This window comes from Felis catus, chromosome D1 (assembly GCF_018350175.1).
Source record: "Felis catus isolate Fca126 chromosome D1, F.catus_Fca126_mat1.0, whole genome shotgun sequence".
Taxonomy (NCBI): domain Eukaryota; kingdom Metazoa; phylum Chordata; class Mammalia; order Carnivora; family Felidae; genus Felis; species Felis catus.
Window position 1 is genome coordinate 104,040,862 of NC_058377.1, and position 18,395 is coordinate 104,059,256.

The 18,395-nt window shown below is 50.0% G+C and overlaps 1 protein-coding gene, 1 long non-coding RNA gene and 1 other non-coding gene across 5 annotated transcripts in view; 1 reads left to right on the plus strand and 2 right to left on the minus strand.

Moving 5' to 3' along the window:
- Nucleotides 1-4,617: 4,617 nt before the first annotated feature.
- LOC123380622 lies at nucleotides 4,618-8,203 on the minus strand. Its single transcript, XR_006586638.1, has 3 exons — nucleotides 7,475-8,203; nucleotides 7,091-7,218; nucleotides 4,618-4,770 (listed from the first exon to the last, which is right to left on the minus strand). It is a non-coding gene; the product is annotated as an uncharacterized LOC123380622 (long non-coding RNA).
- LOC111556791 lies at nucleotides 6,318-6,428 on the minus strand. Its single transcript, XR_002736519.2, has one exon. It is a non-coding gene; the product is annotated as a U6 spliceosomal RNA (small nuclear RNA).
- The window catches only part of STX3 (syntaxin 3), a 41,452-nt gene continuing 31,195 nt past the window's right edge, over nucleotides 8,139-18,395 (plus strand). For all 3 annotated transcript variants that reach the window (XM_023239869.2, XM_023239867.2, XM_023239868.2), the window contains exon 1: nucleotides 8,139-8,406. In XM_023239869.2, the coding sequence (XP_023095637.1) occupies nucleotides 8,377-8,406 (30 nt within the window). In that variant the 5' untranslated portion in view covers nucleotides 8,139-8,376. The remainder of the gene's footprint in view (nucleotides 8,407-18,395) is intronic.

Consider the following 18,395-nt stretch of genomic DNA (forward strand, 5'->3'; position numbering starts at 1 on the left):
CAGAAAGATTGCTTTTTTAATTGAGCCTCTCTGGGTAGCAGGGGGGTAATGGATTCAGGTAGAGCAAAGCTAGTTCTGTGAAGACAAACACTGGCTGGACACAATGAGGGGAAGACCCCTAAAGCGGCTGTGAACAGGGGGTGATTGTTTCAGGACGATCCGCCTCAGGGTAATGGCGTCAGAACATGGATGGTTTACTGTCTTTTTATAGGGTGAGGGAAGCTCATTTATTCCTCTCCTTGTTGAATAGCGAGTGATTTATTGGGGTGCCTGGCTGGCTCAGTCGGTGGAGCGGTGCAACTCTTGATCTCTGGGTCGTCAGTTCAAGCCCCCTGTTGGGTGTGGAGCCTGCCAAAAAAAAAAATAGTGATTTATTCATTCAACAACATTTAAGAAGGCAGTGAACAACTATTTATTGAACTCTACTGTGTACCTACCTGTGGAAAGGTGAAGTTAAGTCTAGTGGCGTTGAAGAGCACAAACCAGGGCCGCCTGGGCGGCTCAGTCAGTTAAGCCACCGACTCTTGGTTTCAGCTCAGGTCATGATCTCACGGTTTGTGGGACTGAGCCCTGCATCGGACTCCAAGCTGACAGCATGGAGCCTGCTTGAGATTCTCTCACTGCCCTCCCACCCCACCCTCATAATAAACTTAAGGAAAAAAAAAAAAAAAGAACACAAATCGTGATAGCCCAAGGGCAAGTGATACAACGCTATGAGCTTCCAGAGGAGGGACAGCGAAGGGAATCAAGACAAGTTTGACGAGGGAGGTGGCATTTGACCTGCAGCATGCAGGTGTTCAGATCTGTGCAAAGAGGAGCAGGGAGGGCATTTCTGAAGGGGGAACGGTAAGGACAGAAGAACAGAGAACGAACTCTTTGTGCCTCTGTTTCCTTATCTGGAAAGGCATAAACACTCCGCTACATTGTTTCTTTTTTTCCTGAAAATGTATCACAGGCTTAAAGGGCAGAAACCATGACCCCAAATTTATCTTACAAGGAACTGAAATGTTCCCGTCTTCCTTTGAAGACAAGAACCTGAAAGGACCTTGTTTGGTTCACTTACAGACACTTGCTGTCCCTCCTGCTGTGTTCTACCACAATATTCTACAAGGTCAGTGTTACTTGCAGGACACTAGTCTTGTTGAATCATAGGTGTTTGGGAGAAATAAACTTTATGTGGTCAAGGAAGCATGAAGACTACTGTACCAATCAAACCCCAACCCATTACTGCAGGTTCGCTCTGTGCCTATAATGTGCAAACGTGCCGCCATGATTCTAAGATGAGGATATGTTTCTCTATGTTTTCCGAGCTCTGTCACCACTAAAGTCTTCTGTTCCTTGGGGTATCTTATGAAACCTCTTATCCTGTTGAACCTACTTTGGAAGAAGCTGCCTTAGCTGTTGCCGACTCGGTACCAAGAGGGTTTTTTCACTAGCGACGGAAATACTCCAGGCACTTTTCAATTCCCCATGCTTGTTGAGGGAACAAGCGTAGTTGTCCTGGGCTAGTGGGCTTCTTTTCAAGTGATTGCAGAAGGGAATTAATGTTTACCATATATTAGCCCATATATCGTCACAAAACCCACGAGACTGGTGTTATTTTTATCTCTGCTTACAGATAAGGAAACTGACACATGGGGAATTTAAGTCACGTGTTCAAGGTCACACAGTCGGAACGGGCAGAACGTGGGATATGACAGGGATGGTGCTGCTATCTCAGCACGTTATCACTGTACTTTGGGAGTTTGGGGGAGATCCTTTCATTTTTCTGTACTTAATTTCACAATAAACGAGGGGAATAATACCTACTCTACTGCCCTGAATTATTGTGAGATCTTGGGGGTGGGTGGAGAAAAACTCTAAAAGTACGATGAAAGATTCAGCATGGTTAGTCTAATATCCAAATGGAGGGGGACCTGGCTGGCTCAGTCGGTATAGCATGGAGCCTGCTTAAAAAAAAAATAACATCCGAACGGAGAAATATGCTAGATGGCTTATTTATTTATTTTTTTTAGTTATAAACATTTTACTTTATTATTTATTTGTTTATTTTAACATTTATTTATTTTTGAGACAGAGAGAGAGAGACAGAGTGCGAGCAGGGGAGGGGCAGGGAGAAAGGGAGACACAGAATCCGACACGGGCTCCAGGCTCCAAGCCATCAGCACAGAGCCCAACATGGGGCTCAACGCGGGGCTCGAACTCACAAGCCGTGAGATCATGACCTGAGCCAGAGTCGGCTGCTTAACCGACTGAGCCACCCAGGTGCCCCCAAACGGGCCTTCTGCAGCTCAAAGTAACAGCAGGCCTCTGTGGAGGAGGCGTCTTTCACCAACCTCTTCTTAGTAGCACTTTGGGCTTTAGGGCTTCAGGGATTGAAGACTTCGTATAAACAGGAAAGCAAGTTTATAAGGTTCAAATAGTTTATATTGTCAAATTAGAGGCATAGGTGTATGGCACAGGGAGGTTCGTGCTAGGAAAACATCTGAACGATGTGCTAGAAGACATCTTTGTGAGATAAAAAAAACCATGTTATTTTAACCCTCAATTCAGTGACACAGAACTCATTCTCCAGAACACGTGGAGTTGCGGTTGGACTTTTAAGAGGTAGGATTCAGGAAGCATCTTCCTTCTTCCTCAGAGAGAAGAGAGGGGGATCCCCAGGGAGCGTGTGTGTTAGTAGCCAACTATTCTTTGGTTTGTTCTCCAAATATTTGCATTCTACCTACTTCGTAGTAGCCCTGGGAGGTGAATAACATTGGTTTGTTGCTCTTAAGCTCATGGGCTAGCCAGGGACACAGATGGATAAGCAGCTAGGTACAAGACAGGACGTGCTTTATTGCTTTATTTATTTAAGTTTATTTGAGAGAGAGTGTGCATGTGTGAGTGGGGGAAGGGCAGAGAGAGAGAGAGAGAGAGAGTGAGAGACTGGGGGGGTTGGGAGAGAGAGAGAGAGAGAGAGAGAGAGAGAGAGAGAGAGAGAGAATCACAAGCAGGCTCCAGGCTGCCAGTGCAGAACCTGTTGTGGGGCTTGAACTCGCAACCACAAGATCATGACCTGAGCCGAAGTTGGACGCTTAACAACGGAGCCAGGGTGTGCTTTAAAAAGAGGTCTGAACAAGTTGTGCAGAGGCAGGCAGAGGGGCCACGGGGCCACGTGAGGTTTGGGTTTTGAAGGAGGAGCATGGATCTGTTAGACGTGAAAAGGATTAAGGGCCTATTAGGCAGAGGTAGGTGGGAAATCGTTGGTGCATCTGGCTCAGAGAGGAGGTGGGCATTCGGTGAGGCTAATGAGGGGCTGTGCATGTCATGGAGGGCATGGGGCCCGGGGCCAGATTGGGCAAAGGCCTGAATACCATTCCAAGAAGAGTCTGTACTCCCTACTCGTTGTAATGAGAAGCTACTGATGAGTTTCCATCAGAAGAAAGACGTAATGGAGGCACATTATAAGAAGATTCGCTTACTAAATTTGGTAAACCTTAACCGAACGCCTGATACATTTGTGGCCCTGGGCCTGGGTCTGGGTCCACATCAGTGAAGACAAAAGACAAGGCTGCGGTCCTCAGAGCTTACAGAAGGCGTGCGAGGCAGACCAGTGGCCAGGTAATTCATAGCGTGGTAGGGGCTACGATAAAGCGCAGGGTGTCACCAGAGGCATGTTTGAGGGACACTTAACTCCATCCTGGAGGGGGAAACTTTTACTCTGAGGCCTGGAGAATGTACCAGCGGTGTCCCGGACGAGCATGGGGGAGAAGAGCGCTCTGGGAAAGTGACGCAGCCTAACTCTGGCACTGATTTGGGATCTGAACTATGTACTAGGTAGCCATTGAGAGGACTGCCAGTCTTCATTCTACCGTGTCATCCCCTCACCGTGAGCGTGGGCTGCACCCAGTGAGTAACTTCCAATGAACAGATACAGCCTAAATGACGTCACAGCTGAGATTAGGTTCAAAAGTGCTTTGGCTTCCATCTCTCCCTCTCGCCTGCCTGTTCTGATGGAAACCAGCTGCCATGTCGTGAGCTGCCCTATGGAGAGGCGCCACCTGTCGTGCAGTGGGCTCTGGAGGTCCAGAAGGGGTAAGGCCCACTCCCTTCCTCCGATGGGAACGAAGTAGGCTCGGAGGGAGGAGAGAGAAGGAAGCGGAGTTGCTAAACGCCAGGAGCCTTTGGTTGGTCTGTAGAGGTGAAACTGAGTGTCGGCTGGTTTTACACGTAGCCAAAATGCAAACACTTGAGTGGATTTGGGCTCTGTTTGTTTAACGGGGAAACAGCTACACCAAAACACAGCAGATGGGAAACGAAGTTCCACCGTGGGGCAGAAGAATAAAAATACATCAGTAGGGGCACCGACTAAGCCTGAAACCTCAAGTCCCCGTCCACACCTACGTGGAGACCCTAGAGTCCGCTTGGGCTCAACATCAAGAGTCTTTTTCACCAGCCCCTGGACTCCCTTGCCCAGGTACCATATTCCAGTTACTTGACTTTTTCATTTCATTTTTTAAAAAATTTTTTAACATTTATTGATTTTTGAGAGAGAGAGAGAGAGAGACAGAGCACAAGTTGGGGAAGGGAGAGAGAGAGGGAGACACAGAATCCGAAGCAGGCTCTGTGCTCTGAGCTGTCAGCACAGAGCCTGATGTGGGGCTCGAACTCACAGAGTGCAAGATCATGACCTGAGCCGAAGTCCAACAGTTAACCGACTGAGCCACCCAGGTGCCCCAACTTTTTCATTTCTTGTATACAACTAGCAGGTGGAATCCAAACTTCTGCCTGTCAGGGAAGAGCAAATAGTAATATGCTACCAGAAAATAAACAAAATGGGGTTCATGCCTAACAAAAGTTTTAAAGAAAGCTTGATGCCTCTAAGTACCTTCCTGCAGTTGAGAGGGCTCTTTGCCCTATTTTCAGTATTTTTAAAAAGTTTAAGGGAAATGATACAGTCATTTCTGTTATGGCTCCCTAGGCTAACCAAAAGGTTATTGTACTTTTTCTTGGAATCATCTCATAGGAAATCAAATTTCTTTTTGGTTTCCAAGTTTTATTGAGATATAATTAACACACGACATGGTATTAGTTTAAGGTTACAGCATAATGACTTGAGATATATAGAGACAGCAAGAACGATCACCACAGTAAGTTTAGTTAACATCTAGCACCTCACATAGTTACAATTTTTTTTTTTTTTTTGTGATGAGAAGTTTTAAGTCTATCATCTTAGTGACTTTCAAATGCACAGTACGTTCTTGTTAACTCTAGTCACCATGTTCTACGTTACACCCCCAGGACTTATAACTGGAAGTGTGTATCTTTTTTTTTTTTTTTAATTTTTTTTTTCAACGTTTATTTATTTTTGGGACAGAGAGAGACAGAGCATGAACGGGGGAGGGGCAGAGAGAGAGGGAGACACAGAATTGGAAACAGGCTCCAGGCTCTGAGCCATCAGCCCAGAGCCTGACGCGGGGCTCGAACTCACGGACCGCGAGATCGTGACCTGGCTGAAGTCGGACGCTTAACCGACTGCGCCACCCAGGCGCCCCTGAAGTGTGTATCTTTTGACCTCCTTCACCATGTTGCTCCCCACCCCTACCCCCCCACCTCTGGCAACCACCACTCTGTTCTCTGCGTCTGAGTTTGAGGAATCCAAATTTCTGATTCCCCAGTAAATATATTTTGTGAAGGATATGAAATCTTTTAAAACAAGAGATCCATCAATGAAAACAAAGCCTATAGGATACTCTTGATCTTGGAAAGGTTGGGAACCACAAGTTTTGATCAACCTCCTTATTTCACAGATGAGAAAACAGGTTGTGTGGTGTTAAGTGTTAAGTTTTGTGGCAGAAACTCTGCCTACAACTCGGGCCTCCCGGCTACATATATCAGCAATCATTCTCCAGCCCCACAGCAACTCTCCCTTCATGGAAAGCCCATCTTGTGAAGGACAGATTACACTTCTTAATGTTTGGGCAAAGGCAAGGAACAATAAACAGTGGTGGAAATTATAGGGAGGGAAATTTTTGTAGAGCAAAAAAAAAAATTTTTTTTTTTTTTTAAACAGTTGGAACTGTTCAATCGGGAAAGATGCTTTCTTGAGAGTGTCTGGAAAAATTGTGAAACAGTTAAAATGGAAAAAAAAAGCTTACTGGGTGTCAGATGGTGTGGTAGGCCTTTCTGGATTATCTGCATTTATTTACGTATGTTTATTTATGTTGAGAGATAGACCACAAGTGGGGGAAGGGCAGAGAGAGAAGGGGAGAGGATCTGAAGTGGGCTCTGTGCTGACAGCAGAGAGCCCAATGCGGGGGGGGGGGGGGGGGGGGGGGGGATATGGAAGCTTCATGAATTTGTGTGTCATCCTTGTGCAGGGGCCATGCTAATCTTCTCTATATCGTATATCTATATTTTAGTATATGTGCTGCCCAAAGGAGCACTGGGTTATCTGTTTTTATTAATGGTCTGTGCCTCCGATGGTCCTGTAACTATTTTACAATTCTGTAGATCGTAGAAAACTGCTAGTAATGCAAATAGTTCTTTTCCATGGAGATGCAAACAAAATCTGATTGAGGTGCCATTGATCTCCTCCCACCCCCGGAAGTCGGTTTTGCATTTAACATATTCATTTCAGCATTCCCGATGGCCTGTGTAAGTGTCTGTTTTTTGGCTCCTTCTGTAAACAGGTTTTTCACACTTTACTCGTTCCCTCATTAATTAATGAGTCAAATAAAATCTTTGATGTGTGTTCACTTTATAGTTGTCTGAGAGTCATGATTTTTTTCTTTTTGAAAACAATTCTCTTTAACCAGGAGGTCTTGGATGTTCCATCCCTGGATGTGTTCAGGCAGGTGGTGTGGCCATCCTTGACCCTTATACCAGACTCCTATGGCTCTTTCCAGACTTTAATGTAAAGAGTTGTTCACACCTCTGTTTCCCTCAGGAGACTCTCTTTTCCTGAGGAGGGGGACCCAGCTAATATATGCGCACTAACAAAAATTTGTTAAGGGAAGGGGAGATACGGTGTGCGATTTAGTCACCTTTTCCATTTAGGACCACCAGGGGGAGCAGAAGCCTTCCTTTACTAACGTCGGGAACTCACCTAGGGAGCGTTCGGGGTGGAAGGAAGTGTAGCCCAAAGGAGGATCAGGGACGAGAAAGAGTTCATCCAGCCCGACCGCTTACGACCGTATCTTTATGGGAGGAGATGAAGTCAGCCTGGAGCACGCACTAAGATCGCAGAGGAGGGCAAAGTTCTGTTAGAATTACGAAAATATTTACAGCCTTTTAACCTGAATACACAGAGCACATTCTTGTCGTGACTTGAGAATTCAGTCTTCGGACTGCCACTCCCACTTACTGAGCACCGCCCTCTGCTGGATAGGTCTGTGGTTCCCAAGGAGGAAGATGAACCGGGAAGAGGGAAGAAAGGGAGGGAAGGGGCGGCGCAAAGACCCCGCCCACCTTTTCGGTAGACCCATCCCACCTGGCAGTCCACACCTCGTAGGAACGAAGACGGCTTCAGCTTGACAAACAGTTCGTGACACAGACATCTCGATCTTACCACCCCGGTTCTGTGCGGTGCGAACCAGACCCCTCCGGAAACGGAGTCCCCTAGAGAAACCGCAACCCCCAAAGTTGTACAGATTATTAGCGGCAGGTGCTGCCTCCAACGTTGGACTGCTTCCATTTCTCGGAGGGGTCGCGAGCGATTGCGACCAGTGTCAAATCCAGAGTCTTCGCCGCCGCCCCGCCGCCCCCCCGGTTATTTCCTCCAGGAAAGAACACGCGCCCCCAGCGGTATCCCGCAGTCCCCCGGACGGCCAGCTCCGTCCCTTGGAGCGCCCTTCCTCGGTTGCGGGGGGGGGGGGAGAGGGACGCCTGGCTCTCCCTCCCACCTGCTAGGCGCACAGCGTTCTCGGTCCCCGGGACAGTGTGCGGCCGGGCCCGACACAGCCCGGTGCAGGCCGCGAGCGGCCGTCGGGGGAAAAGGAGGGGGTCTCCCTCGGGCGCGCCCTTCTCCCTGGGCTCCCCCGGCCTCCCCCCCGCGCCGGAGCCAGAGCCGCCCGAGCGGAGGGCCCTTTAAGGAGGAGCGCGGGGCGCGGCGCAGGTGAGGGGCGGGCCCGCCGGGCGGATCTGCGCTGCGCGCCGGCGCCGGCCCGGGAGCCGGATTTGGAGAGCGCGGCGCCGGCGGGGCCGCAGGGGGCGGCGCGGCGGAGCCTCCCGTGGCCTCGGACGCTCCTCCTAGCCCGCGGCCGCCGCCCGCCTCCAGCTCCTTCGCCCCGACCCGCCCGGCCGGCCGGCCGGCCGCCCGCCACTTCCGGCCGCTCACCTGGGACGCGCTCACCTGGGACGCGCTCACCTGCCTCCGGGCGCCTGGGTAGCAGGATGAAGGACCGACTGGAGCAGCTGAAGGCCGTGAGTCCCGCCGCACCCGGGAACTGTTGGGCCGGGGGCAGCAGCTGCGCGGGAGAGGGCCTTCCCTATGTTCTCCAAATCCGGGCTAGAGGGGGGACCCCGCGCCAGGCCTGCGCCCCCGGAGCTCCCGCCGCATCCGCGCCCCTTCCCCACCCCCGCCCCTCCGCTTTGGGGTCAGGTGCCAGTGATTCATCCCTGGGTTGTGATTTCCTTGGATGCCTCCCTCCCCTCCCCACAAGCTGGACAGTTTCAGTTCAGAGCTGGGGTCTGCGGGTGGGGGTTCTTTGAGTCCAGAGGAGTTCTCTGTGAGGTCAGGGGTCACCTCTACCAGCCTGCTACCTGGCAATATGCCCAGGATCAGCCTCCTCCTACCCTCCTTGTCTCCCTTGGGGGGCGGGGAGGGGGCGCCGAGTACGGCTGCCCCTCCCCCAGGACCTGCTCAGAGCCCCTGGGTGACCTCCTGAGCTGTGAGCTGGTCACGTGTCAGGATGGGCCCAGCACCTCGCCACCCTGAGGTCTATAATTATTAATTTCTCCCTCATCCTCCGGACAGCTGTGGTCAGGGCAAAGGATCTGAATGAAGGTAGACCGCCTCCAGTCCTACTGCACAAAAGCCGTAAAAACCCCGAGCTACTTAGTCTTTTGAGCCTGTGTTTCCTTGTCTGTCAAACGGGGATGATCATCCCTTAGAGATTTGCTATGAGATCAAATGACATAATGGGACTTGATATAGAGGATGGTTAAAGCTTGGGTTTTGAGTAACAAATAATTACCGAGTACATTCTATGGGGCAGGTCCGGTGCTCAGCCCTGGGGAGTGGGGGACACAGGCTCTGTCTATATGGAATTTTAAATGTAGCCTTTGATAGACACAAAGCAGTCCCTCTTCTTGGGAGCTTGTGAGAATTGCGAGGCTTCAGCCCCTGCCTGCACCCACAAAATCAGTCTGATTGCTCTCGAATCTCCCCAGGGGATGCAAGAACACATGAAAGTTTGGGAAGCTTGGGAATGGATAGAACTGGGGTTGCCTCCTGGCCACACCGATTACTGGCTGTCCCTCCACCTCTGAGCCTAAGTTTTCAGGTCTGTGAAGTGTGTGGTTGTAAGGACTAAAAGCAAGAGCACACAGAGCCCTTTGCATGATGCAGGGTACGTGTGGGATGAATAGGTGGTAAATATGCTGATAGCTGTAAAAGCTCCTGGGGCAAAAATCCAGGCCTTGTTCAAGGCACTGCTGAGATGCCGTTACAGTGGCTTTTCTTTCTCTTCCCTTATCCTGGGTAAGACCTTTGCGCTCCTTTCACCTGCTCTGGGTCATAATGCTGCAGAGGAGGTGAGGGTGATGGGGAAGTGAGAGAAGAAAAAGGGCAGCTACAGATGGGGGGGGGGGAGGGAGTTGGGGAGGGAGCCGGGGAGGGAGCCTCCCTGCCTCCTGCCCGCTCTTTGTCATTGAGGCTTCATAATATCGCCTTTACAGACAGGGCAGATTTTATTGCCCCTATTTTTTATACAAGAGGCAAGTAGAGCTCAGCTTGGGTAGGAGGGGTGTCGCGGTTCCCAGGGCCGGTCAGGGCACAGCCCGGAGAGGAACCCAGGCTCCTGACGCTCTCCACCATACTCCTTCGCTGAGGCTCGCTGGAAAGGAAAGAGGAGTGTGGTTTTGAAGATCTTCCCAGCAATCATAAAACAGTGCGGAACTGAACGGCAGGCCCAGGCGACTCCCTTCCGTGCGTTAGGAAACCCATTTCCAGAGGAAGATAGCCCACCGCCCCTGTCAAGCCCACGGTCAACAAATAGCAAAGAACTCTTGAGTTCTGAGCATCAATTCAGTTTGCCAGGAAAGCCAAGCAAGTCCCCTGGCTTCCCCGAGCGTCCGGGCGGGCTTTACCTCTGGGGAAGGGAAAAGTCACACTGGGGACTGGGCACTTGTGGGGTGCTGTTCTGAAATCACAGGTTTTGGAGCAGGGGCATGGCTGGTGGTGCCCAACAAAGAGGACCAGGCTGCAGGTTCAAAGGTTCTGATTGTTGCCTTGCTACTTAATAGCCGTGTTCCTTTGTACCCCCTCTGCTTCTCTGTTCCCCTTTTGTAAAACAAGAAGTTTGGTTCATCTCAGAACCCCCTCTTGGCAATACTGATGTTTTCCCCTGGACCATTGTTCACGTTTGTATGGGTTTTGGTTTCTAGTCCACCCCCCACCTCTGGGTGAGAGATGCCTTCACTGCAGCAAGATAACCATCCCTCTGATTACTTTCATCAATAAAAAACGTTGGTTACCCCGCATGAAACCAGTTTCACACTGAACAGCCTGTATAATCTCCTCTGTGGCATCTTTCTAAACCTTTGGGGGAGGCGAGGTGATAACTGGGGGAGGGCGGTCATGTGCAGGAGATTAGCCTTCCTCTGTGTGGGTATCAGGAGTAGATGTGAAGTTGACGGGTCAAAATAAGGATTCTCTGCGTGAAAGCACTCTCAGTAGTCAGAGCTGCCCAGGGACGGACTGGGGTGGCCAGAGAGGTTGGGAACTCTTAAGCCTGGGGCGAGGCAGGAAGCTTGTGGGGAGTTTGAGCAGCTCTCTGCGGGTGGAGAGGCAAACTGATTTCAGGCCCTCATCCACCTTGCTGATACATGGTTCTCTAAAATGCTTTGTTGTGTGTGAACCTGTGTTAGGCACCATGAGGCTCTTGGGTTTCCAGGACCAAGGTCTCAGAGTTGCACCTGTCAAGTGGGTCATCGTACCTTCCCCATAGAGCCATTGTGGAGGTTGAATGAAATAATCCAAGATAATCACCCACCATTGTGCATGTGCCTTCCCCCAACTTGACCTGCCGGGAGCAACATCCACACTGAAGGGGCACACCTTCCCGAGGCCATGGTCACAAGACCTGACTCATCTCTTGCGTTGCTCCTCCTGGTAGGCCTCCTCAGCAGCCTGCTTCTTCAGGGAGTAGGACAGGCATACCAGGAATGCACAGCGTCTACCCCCAGCCCATCTCACAGGCTGATTTCTTACTAGCTGAACTTTGGATCTACTGAGTCCACACAATCCCCATCCAGGGACCTCTTGCCCGGCTCTCTTTTCATTCAGCAAACATTGACTGAGCACCTACTATGGCCCAAGCCCCGCCTTAGGTGCCGGGTTATAATGGTGATTACCACCTATTCCTGGACCTTAGAAGTTCACAGTCAGATAGGGAGACGCACAAGAAACGGAAAATGATGATACCATCCTTGTGTTAGAAGCTACTGTGGGAAGACCCTGTCGACTGGCCTCTGGGGACAAGACACTAGGGGGTGCAGGGTGTTTCCCAGAAGTGATGCTTGAGCTCAGGTCTCGTTAAGATCAAGTCCCATCTCTTCAAGGGACGTAGAGTCTCCTGAGAGGCAGGGATCCTGGATTTTCTCAGCCACTGTCTCATTGGCGAGTGCTCCACTATTTCACCACGATAAGTGCTTTGGGACTTTCCTGTGCTGGGTGTGCTGATCCTCCTTTCTGACCTCTTCCTGCTGGATAGCATGTTATGCAGAATTACTACACAAGGTTCTGGTCTTAAAGAGTAAATGGTCATGTATGAAACAACTCGCAAATTAAAGGTAGATAATGATAGCAGAGAAGCCAGTGATGTCGGGTAGGGAAAAGAGGGCAAGAACTTTGGACCCCCTGGAGTTGGTCTACGGAGGACTAGAAAGAACTTGGGGTACACCGGCCCCTCCAAGGCAAGTGCTAATAGGGATGCATGAATGAAATCAACCACCTGGAACTCTAAAAGGCCAGAGTAACTTTTTATTCATTCTGTTCTGTCTTGTCTCTTGCTGCATCCTGAAGGGCTCCTTGGCTTCCTGCTGCTTTTGACAGTCTGGATCTCTGTGGGATCAGAGTATAACCCCTCAGAATCATGGGGCTGTACTTCCCCTTAAAGCTCAATTCGTTTACTGCATAGATATTGGTCCCTGCTATGTGCCAGGTACTTTGGATCCTAACCAAATCTTAACATCCTGACTTGAGAATCTCTTCACTGAGATTCAACTTAAGACCCTTTTCATTGAGATTCTGTACTTTAGTGATAAGATTTCTCACTGGTCTGTGATTTCTTCCTGGGAGGATTCACCCCCGGCAGAGCGATTTAGCTGGAGCAGACTGGGAGTCCAGGCCGAGATGAGTTAACAGGGGATTGAGCAGGGATTATGGACTCATCAGGCTGAGGCCAGAAGAGAAAACGCTTGGACGAGGGAAGGGGATTAGTTTTATTTTTGTTCCTGTGAGTGAGGGGGGAGACTGGGGCCTGGCAGAAGCCAGGGTGCTCTCTCTCCCTTCTCCTACTGTCAAAATTCCTACCCATCTTCCAAAACGCATTCTTTCCACTTACCTCCCTGACTGCAGCCGAGAGTATTCTCCCTCATTCCAGCTGTGCATAAAGGGCTGTATATCGCTTTGCAGCAAATACCTTTCTGCTGTTAGGTTCATGGGGTTTTTGTCACCATGGAGTAGGCTTGAAACCACCTTCCTTTGTTTTTTCAAGAGTTGGACTCTTTGTCTCCTTAAGTTCTATTGTCCTTAAGATCGATGATTCTGGGGACACGTGGCTGGCTCAGTCTGTAGAGCTTGTGACTCTTTATCTTGGGGTTGTGCGTTCAAGCCTCACATTGGGTGTAGAGATTACTTAAAAATAAAATCTTAAAAAAAAAAAAGGAGTGATGGTTCTATTCCTTGTTGTCACTGTGTCATCAACTGCAATAAAATTGATCATTTATTGAGCAGCTACATACTATTTGATGGGACCTGTGTTAGGTGCCTTGCATTCGTTGTCTCTAATCCCTTCAACCACGCAAGGCAAGGTGCTGTTTTACATTATTCCCATTTCACAGGTAAGGAAATCGAGGCTCAGATTTGATGGAGATCCCCAGCTGGGAAAAGTTGGGATCAAGATCGAACATGTCTGTCTTGCTTTTTTTTTTTTTTTTTTTATATATCTCCCTGCACTTTATTTGATCGTCTGCCCATCTACAATGCACACAGCCTGATGCAGTGACAGAAAGGGTATTCCTCTGGGGCCCCAGTGCCCCGAACTCTGCATGGTAGTTATCTAGTAAATGTTTATCCGACTGATTATTGACTAATCGACAGCTTGGCCCTCCCACATCCCTTGCCCATCGTTGGGACTTACTCTTCCCTCTCTATTCCCTGTGGGGTGGAGTTGGGCAGCATTTACTCCGAGAGCCTGTGAATTTGCTAATGATGCCAGAGGTCACTGGTTCCATCTTCAAGGACAAGGGTGGCTGAGTTCCAAGGCTCCTAGCTATTCCTAAACCCTTAGCCCACTACATCATGGAGGATTGCCCCGTTCAGAAAGACAATGAAGGAGAAGATGCGGGTGCCATGGTGAAAATCTAGCTACCCCAGTTTTCCTCTAATAACATCTTTCTTTTTAAAAATTTTTTTAAAAAGTTTGTTTATTTATGTATTTATTTTTGAGAGAAAGAAAGAGTGAGTGAGCAGGGGAGGGGCAGAGAGAGAGAGAGAGAGAGAGAGAGAGAGAGAGAGAATCCCAAGCAGGCTCCATGCTGTCAGCACAGAGCCCGACACGGGGCTTGCAGTCACAAACCATGAGATCATGACCTGAGCTGAAACCAAGAGCTGGACGCTTAACTGACTGGGACACCCAGGTGCCCCCAAATCTTGGGAGTCTCTCAACACTCAGTTCCAGTGTCACCACCACAGGGAAGCCCCCAGACCTTGAGCTGACAGCATTTACCACTCCACAAACTGTTTATCTTGGTTGACGTGTGACAGCAGCGGCCCAGGGTTTCAGAAGCCGCCTGCCCCATCCTTGTCTGCTGTGTGAGGGAGCACAGACCACGCAGGCCTCGTTCCCCCTGCACTTGCACGGCCCGGCTCACGGTGGGGAAGGCCGCAAACCACACTGTCCAGTGAGCAAATGGGGACGTTCTGCAGATGAGCTGACTTGGAGATTCTGTAGTCCCTGAGGGACCTTATCTGCAGCTGCCTCTTCAGCAACCTGCTGAAGGCCAGCCTGCTTTCTGGCATTGGGCTGTTTCCACGGCAACGTCCCCCTGCCGGACAGGAGGGCTGCTGTAAATGCAGTTCAACCTAAAGGAGATCAGTGGAACACATCCTTTTGATTTTGGACGAATTTTAGACTTACAGAAAAGCCACAAAGGCAGCACAGGGAGTTCCTGTCCACCCCCACCCGGTTTCCTCCCTTGTTGACACCTTCCATTATGATGGTATGTTTGTCACAACTGAGGGATGCTTTAACGATCCTGATGTTGGCACGTTCCTATTCTCTGAACTCCAGACTTGATTTGGATTCCACTCATTTTCCCATGAACGGCCCTTTTCCTGATCTGGGGTCCCATCCAGGACACCCCGTTGCAGTTAGGTGTCTTGCTTTCTTAGCCTGCCCTGGCCTGTGTCCGCTTCTCAGGTGTTCCTTGTTTCCATGACCTTGTCCGTTTGTTCAGCTTGTGTGTTTTCATGCTTTGGAAGTGTGTTTCCAGTGGCCGGTGCAGCCGCTGGCTTGCGGCTGCCGTTGGAGGCATCCCTCTGGGGTGGTAGACAGCAAGGGCTCAGCAGCCGGCTGCCCGGGCTCTCCCAGCTCCGGCACGCACCGTCTGTCCCATCTTGAGCAGGTTGCTTGACATCTTTATGCCTTAATTTTCTCAGCTGTAAGATGGGGAGGGTCCCCAGAAGATTGTAGAGATTAGATGGTACGTATAAAGTGCATGTCCCGGAAGAATCCTCAGCTCCTGTGGAGTGCTCAATAGATGTTACCTAATACATAGTGAAGTGTTTTCTAGAAGAATCGTGATGGGAGGGGGCTTGGGCACAGGGGCTGAAAGGAAGTAGAGACGAGTAGAGAAGAAGAGGTTATTAGTCCCTCCATGCCTCGTCCCTGAGAACTGGAGGCTGTGGGGTATTGAGTGGCAGGGTTGAGACGGAGAGGAAGTCCGAAAAGAGCGCAGAAAGCTGGAGTAGGGGAGGAACAATGTTCCAGAAAGAAATCGTGGGCCAGTAAGAAGTCTTATCACTAAAGAACAGAAGCCCAATGAACTCTCCAGGAGGAAGCAGAAGATACTCTTCCAATGTCTTTGGCTCCTGGGATGAGAGAGAAAGCAGGAAAAAGGTGTGGTCTTCTTATTCCAGTGGCCTTCCCGGAGGTATCCTTTGGGTAATTTCACTCATCTTTCAAAACTTCCCCAAGGAGTCACCTTTGCACACATTATTATATATGCTTCCATCCTCCCCAGGCTCTGCCTTGGATTCAGGGAGGTTGGGCACCCGGTCTTCTTGTCTTAAGTGCTGTCCTCACTTACCATGTGGGGTTGTAATGACTTGTGTGCCTCCCATCGGAGACAGTGAGGTCCTGGAGAGCAGGGGCTGCTGAGTTTGGTCTCTGCATCTCTAGTGGCAAATAAATGCTGGTTGTTCAGTAAATACTGTTGGGTGAATGAATGAGCGAATGGATTGGACCTTGTAGTGGGAAGGAGAATGTGTGGGTATGGCGGTTGGTTACGAGACCCTACCATCTCTCTAAGTGAATGCACTGCGAACTCGGTGGGTTGGACCAGGTGTGGTTCCATCCTGTCTTTGTTCCATATTAGCCATGTGATCCTGGGTGAGTTAATCTCCCTACCTCAGATTCCTCACCTGTGTAGACAACATCTACACAGAGGATGTTTTTTTCCCTCCTGTTTTTCTTTTTTCTTTTTTCTTTTTTTTTAAAGTTATTTATTTTGAGAGAGAAAGAGAGAGAGAGAGGGAAGGAGGGAAGGGGGAAGGAGAGAGAGAGGGGACAGAGAATCCCACAATCCTGGGGTCACAGCCAGAGCCGAAATCAAAAGTCAGACACTTAACCGACTGAGCCACACAGGCACCCCTCCCTCCTCCTTTTCTTTCCATAAACTTCCATCCCTTTTTGCTGTTCCTTCTCAGACCTAGCTCAGGTCCTGAGAAGCAAAAACAGGTAGGAATTAACATGGCACCTGGGGATGAAGTTTGATGATTTTTCTATGCAACGAACAGAATGCAAAGTGTCTTCAAACACACGTGGAAGATTAAAAAATACTGACCGTGTATAATGATACAAAGAAGTGTCCAGTTGCACAGAATATTAAGTCCAGTAGGCTATGTTCCCTGACGATGGCATAATAAAATTAACAATACAAAATAGCCCTCCCAGAGGAGGTAGCCCTCCTTACCTGCTTTGGAAATTGAAAATGCCTTTCTAACTAGCTCTTTTTTTTTTTAATTTTTTTTTTCAACGTTTATTTTATTTTTGGGACAGAGAGAGACAGAGCATGAACGGGGGAGGGGCAGAGAGAGAGGGAGACACAGAATCGGAAACAGGCTCCAGGCTCTGAGCCAGCCTTTCTAACTAGCCCTTGAGTTAAAAAGAAGTCAGAATGGGGGCACCTGGGTGGCTCAGTCAGTTGAGTGTCCAACTCTGGATTTTGGTTCAGGTCATGATCCCAGACTCGTGAGAGATCAAGCTCTGTGCGGAGCGTGGAGCCTGCTTGTGAAAAGGGAAGTGTCCCCTTGTTTCACAGGGAGAGAGGACAGTGTGGGAGGGAGACGGGGGGGGGGGGGGGGGGGGGGCGGGGGAGGTGGGGGGTCAAGAGAAGGGTAGGCACGCTCTTTAAGTGGGGAGCAGAAAACGCTGAGTACTTGTTGAGAGCTGCTTACTCAGAATCTGTGGCTCTTTTAATTGAAGAAGAGGGACTGGAAAAACCAGACGTTGGGCAGTGTGTCACCGGCGTGTGTGTGTGTGTGTGTGTGTGTGTGTGTGTGTGCTTGGAACCCTCGTAAGCCGTAGTGTTTGTTGTCTCTGGGAATCCGCAGACCCTCGCTGCAGAGGGAGGCAGGTGGGGGAGAGGGCAGCAGGGAGGAGGAAAGGCACACGGCGCTGTCTCTTTGAATTCATTGGGGTAAAGTCTGGGTTTATGAAGAGGCGCATGCGCCTCGAGCAGAGAGCGCTTCCCATGTGGAGGAGGGGCACAGACTCGTGCTCACCTGCTTGTGCCACGAGGGCCCCGCCTCCGCCAGCCACAATCCTTTAATACCCCCGCTGCCGGCCGTTAAGGACCAGATGTCCCTTCGCAGCCCAGACTGCTTGCTGGTGCCTTTCCCTCACCCCAGAATGTTCCCGAGAGCTCCGGGGCCTTCCGTCTTGTCCGGGGACCCCCGAGGAGTAAATGGGCGTCATCGTCATCCGCGATGGCTCCCTTTTCCTTCCTTTGTCCCGTCCTTCTGTCTTGCTGCTCTGATTTGTAGGATCCTCGAGGAGTTGCGGTGATTTAAACTTAGACTGCAGCAGGTTGTTTGTCTTAAAATCTCTAACGGAAGTGTAGTGGGCGCACAGCGTTACACCAGTTTCAGGCATAGGACGCGGTGATTTGACAAGCCTGTGTTACGCAGCGCTCACCACGGTGTCACCACACGACGGAATTACCCTGGTGACTGTATTCCCTATGCCATACCTTTCATCCCCGTGACTTATTTTTATAAAATAAATGAAATGAAAATGAAAGTTTTACCTGGAAAAGGAGCAGTGGGATTTTTTTTTCTCTTTTTTTTAATGTTTGTTTGTTTTTGAGAGAGTGTAAGTGGGCGAGGCGCAGAGAGAGGGGGACAGAGGATCCAAAGCGGGTTCCCTGCTGACAGGCTGACAGCAGTGAGCCCGATGCGGGGCTCGAACCGACAACCGCGAGATCAGGTCCTGAGCTGAAGTGGGAGGCTCAACGGACTGAGCCCCCCAGGCGCCCCCCTTCCCCTCTTCTTGAGAAGGCATCCATTTGTTTACAGCAGTGGTTTCTTGGTTAGCTAAGCTTGCTGGTTTGCTTGCTTGCTTACTTCCTTTTTTCTTCTTTTCTTTGCTCTGTTGACAACAGGACTTTCTTCAAATGAAGTGTTCCATTCAGCCCCAGTGTATAAAGCAGACAGAAGGGAAGCTACACAGATTGAAGAGTGGGGA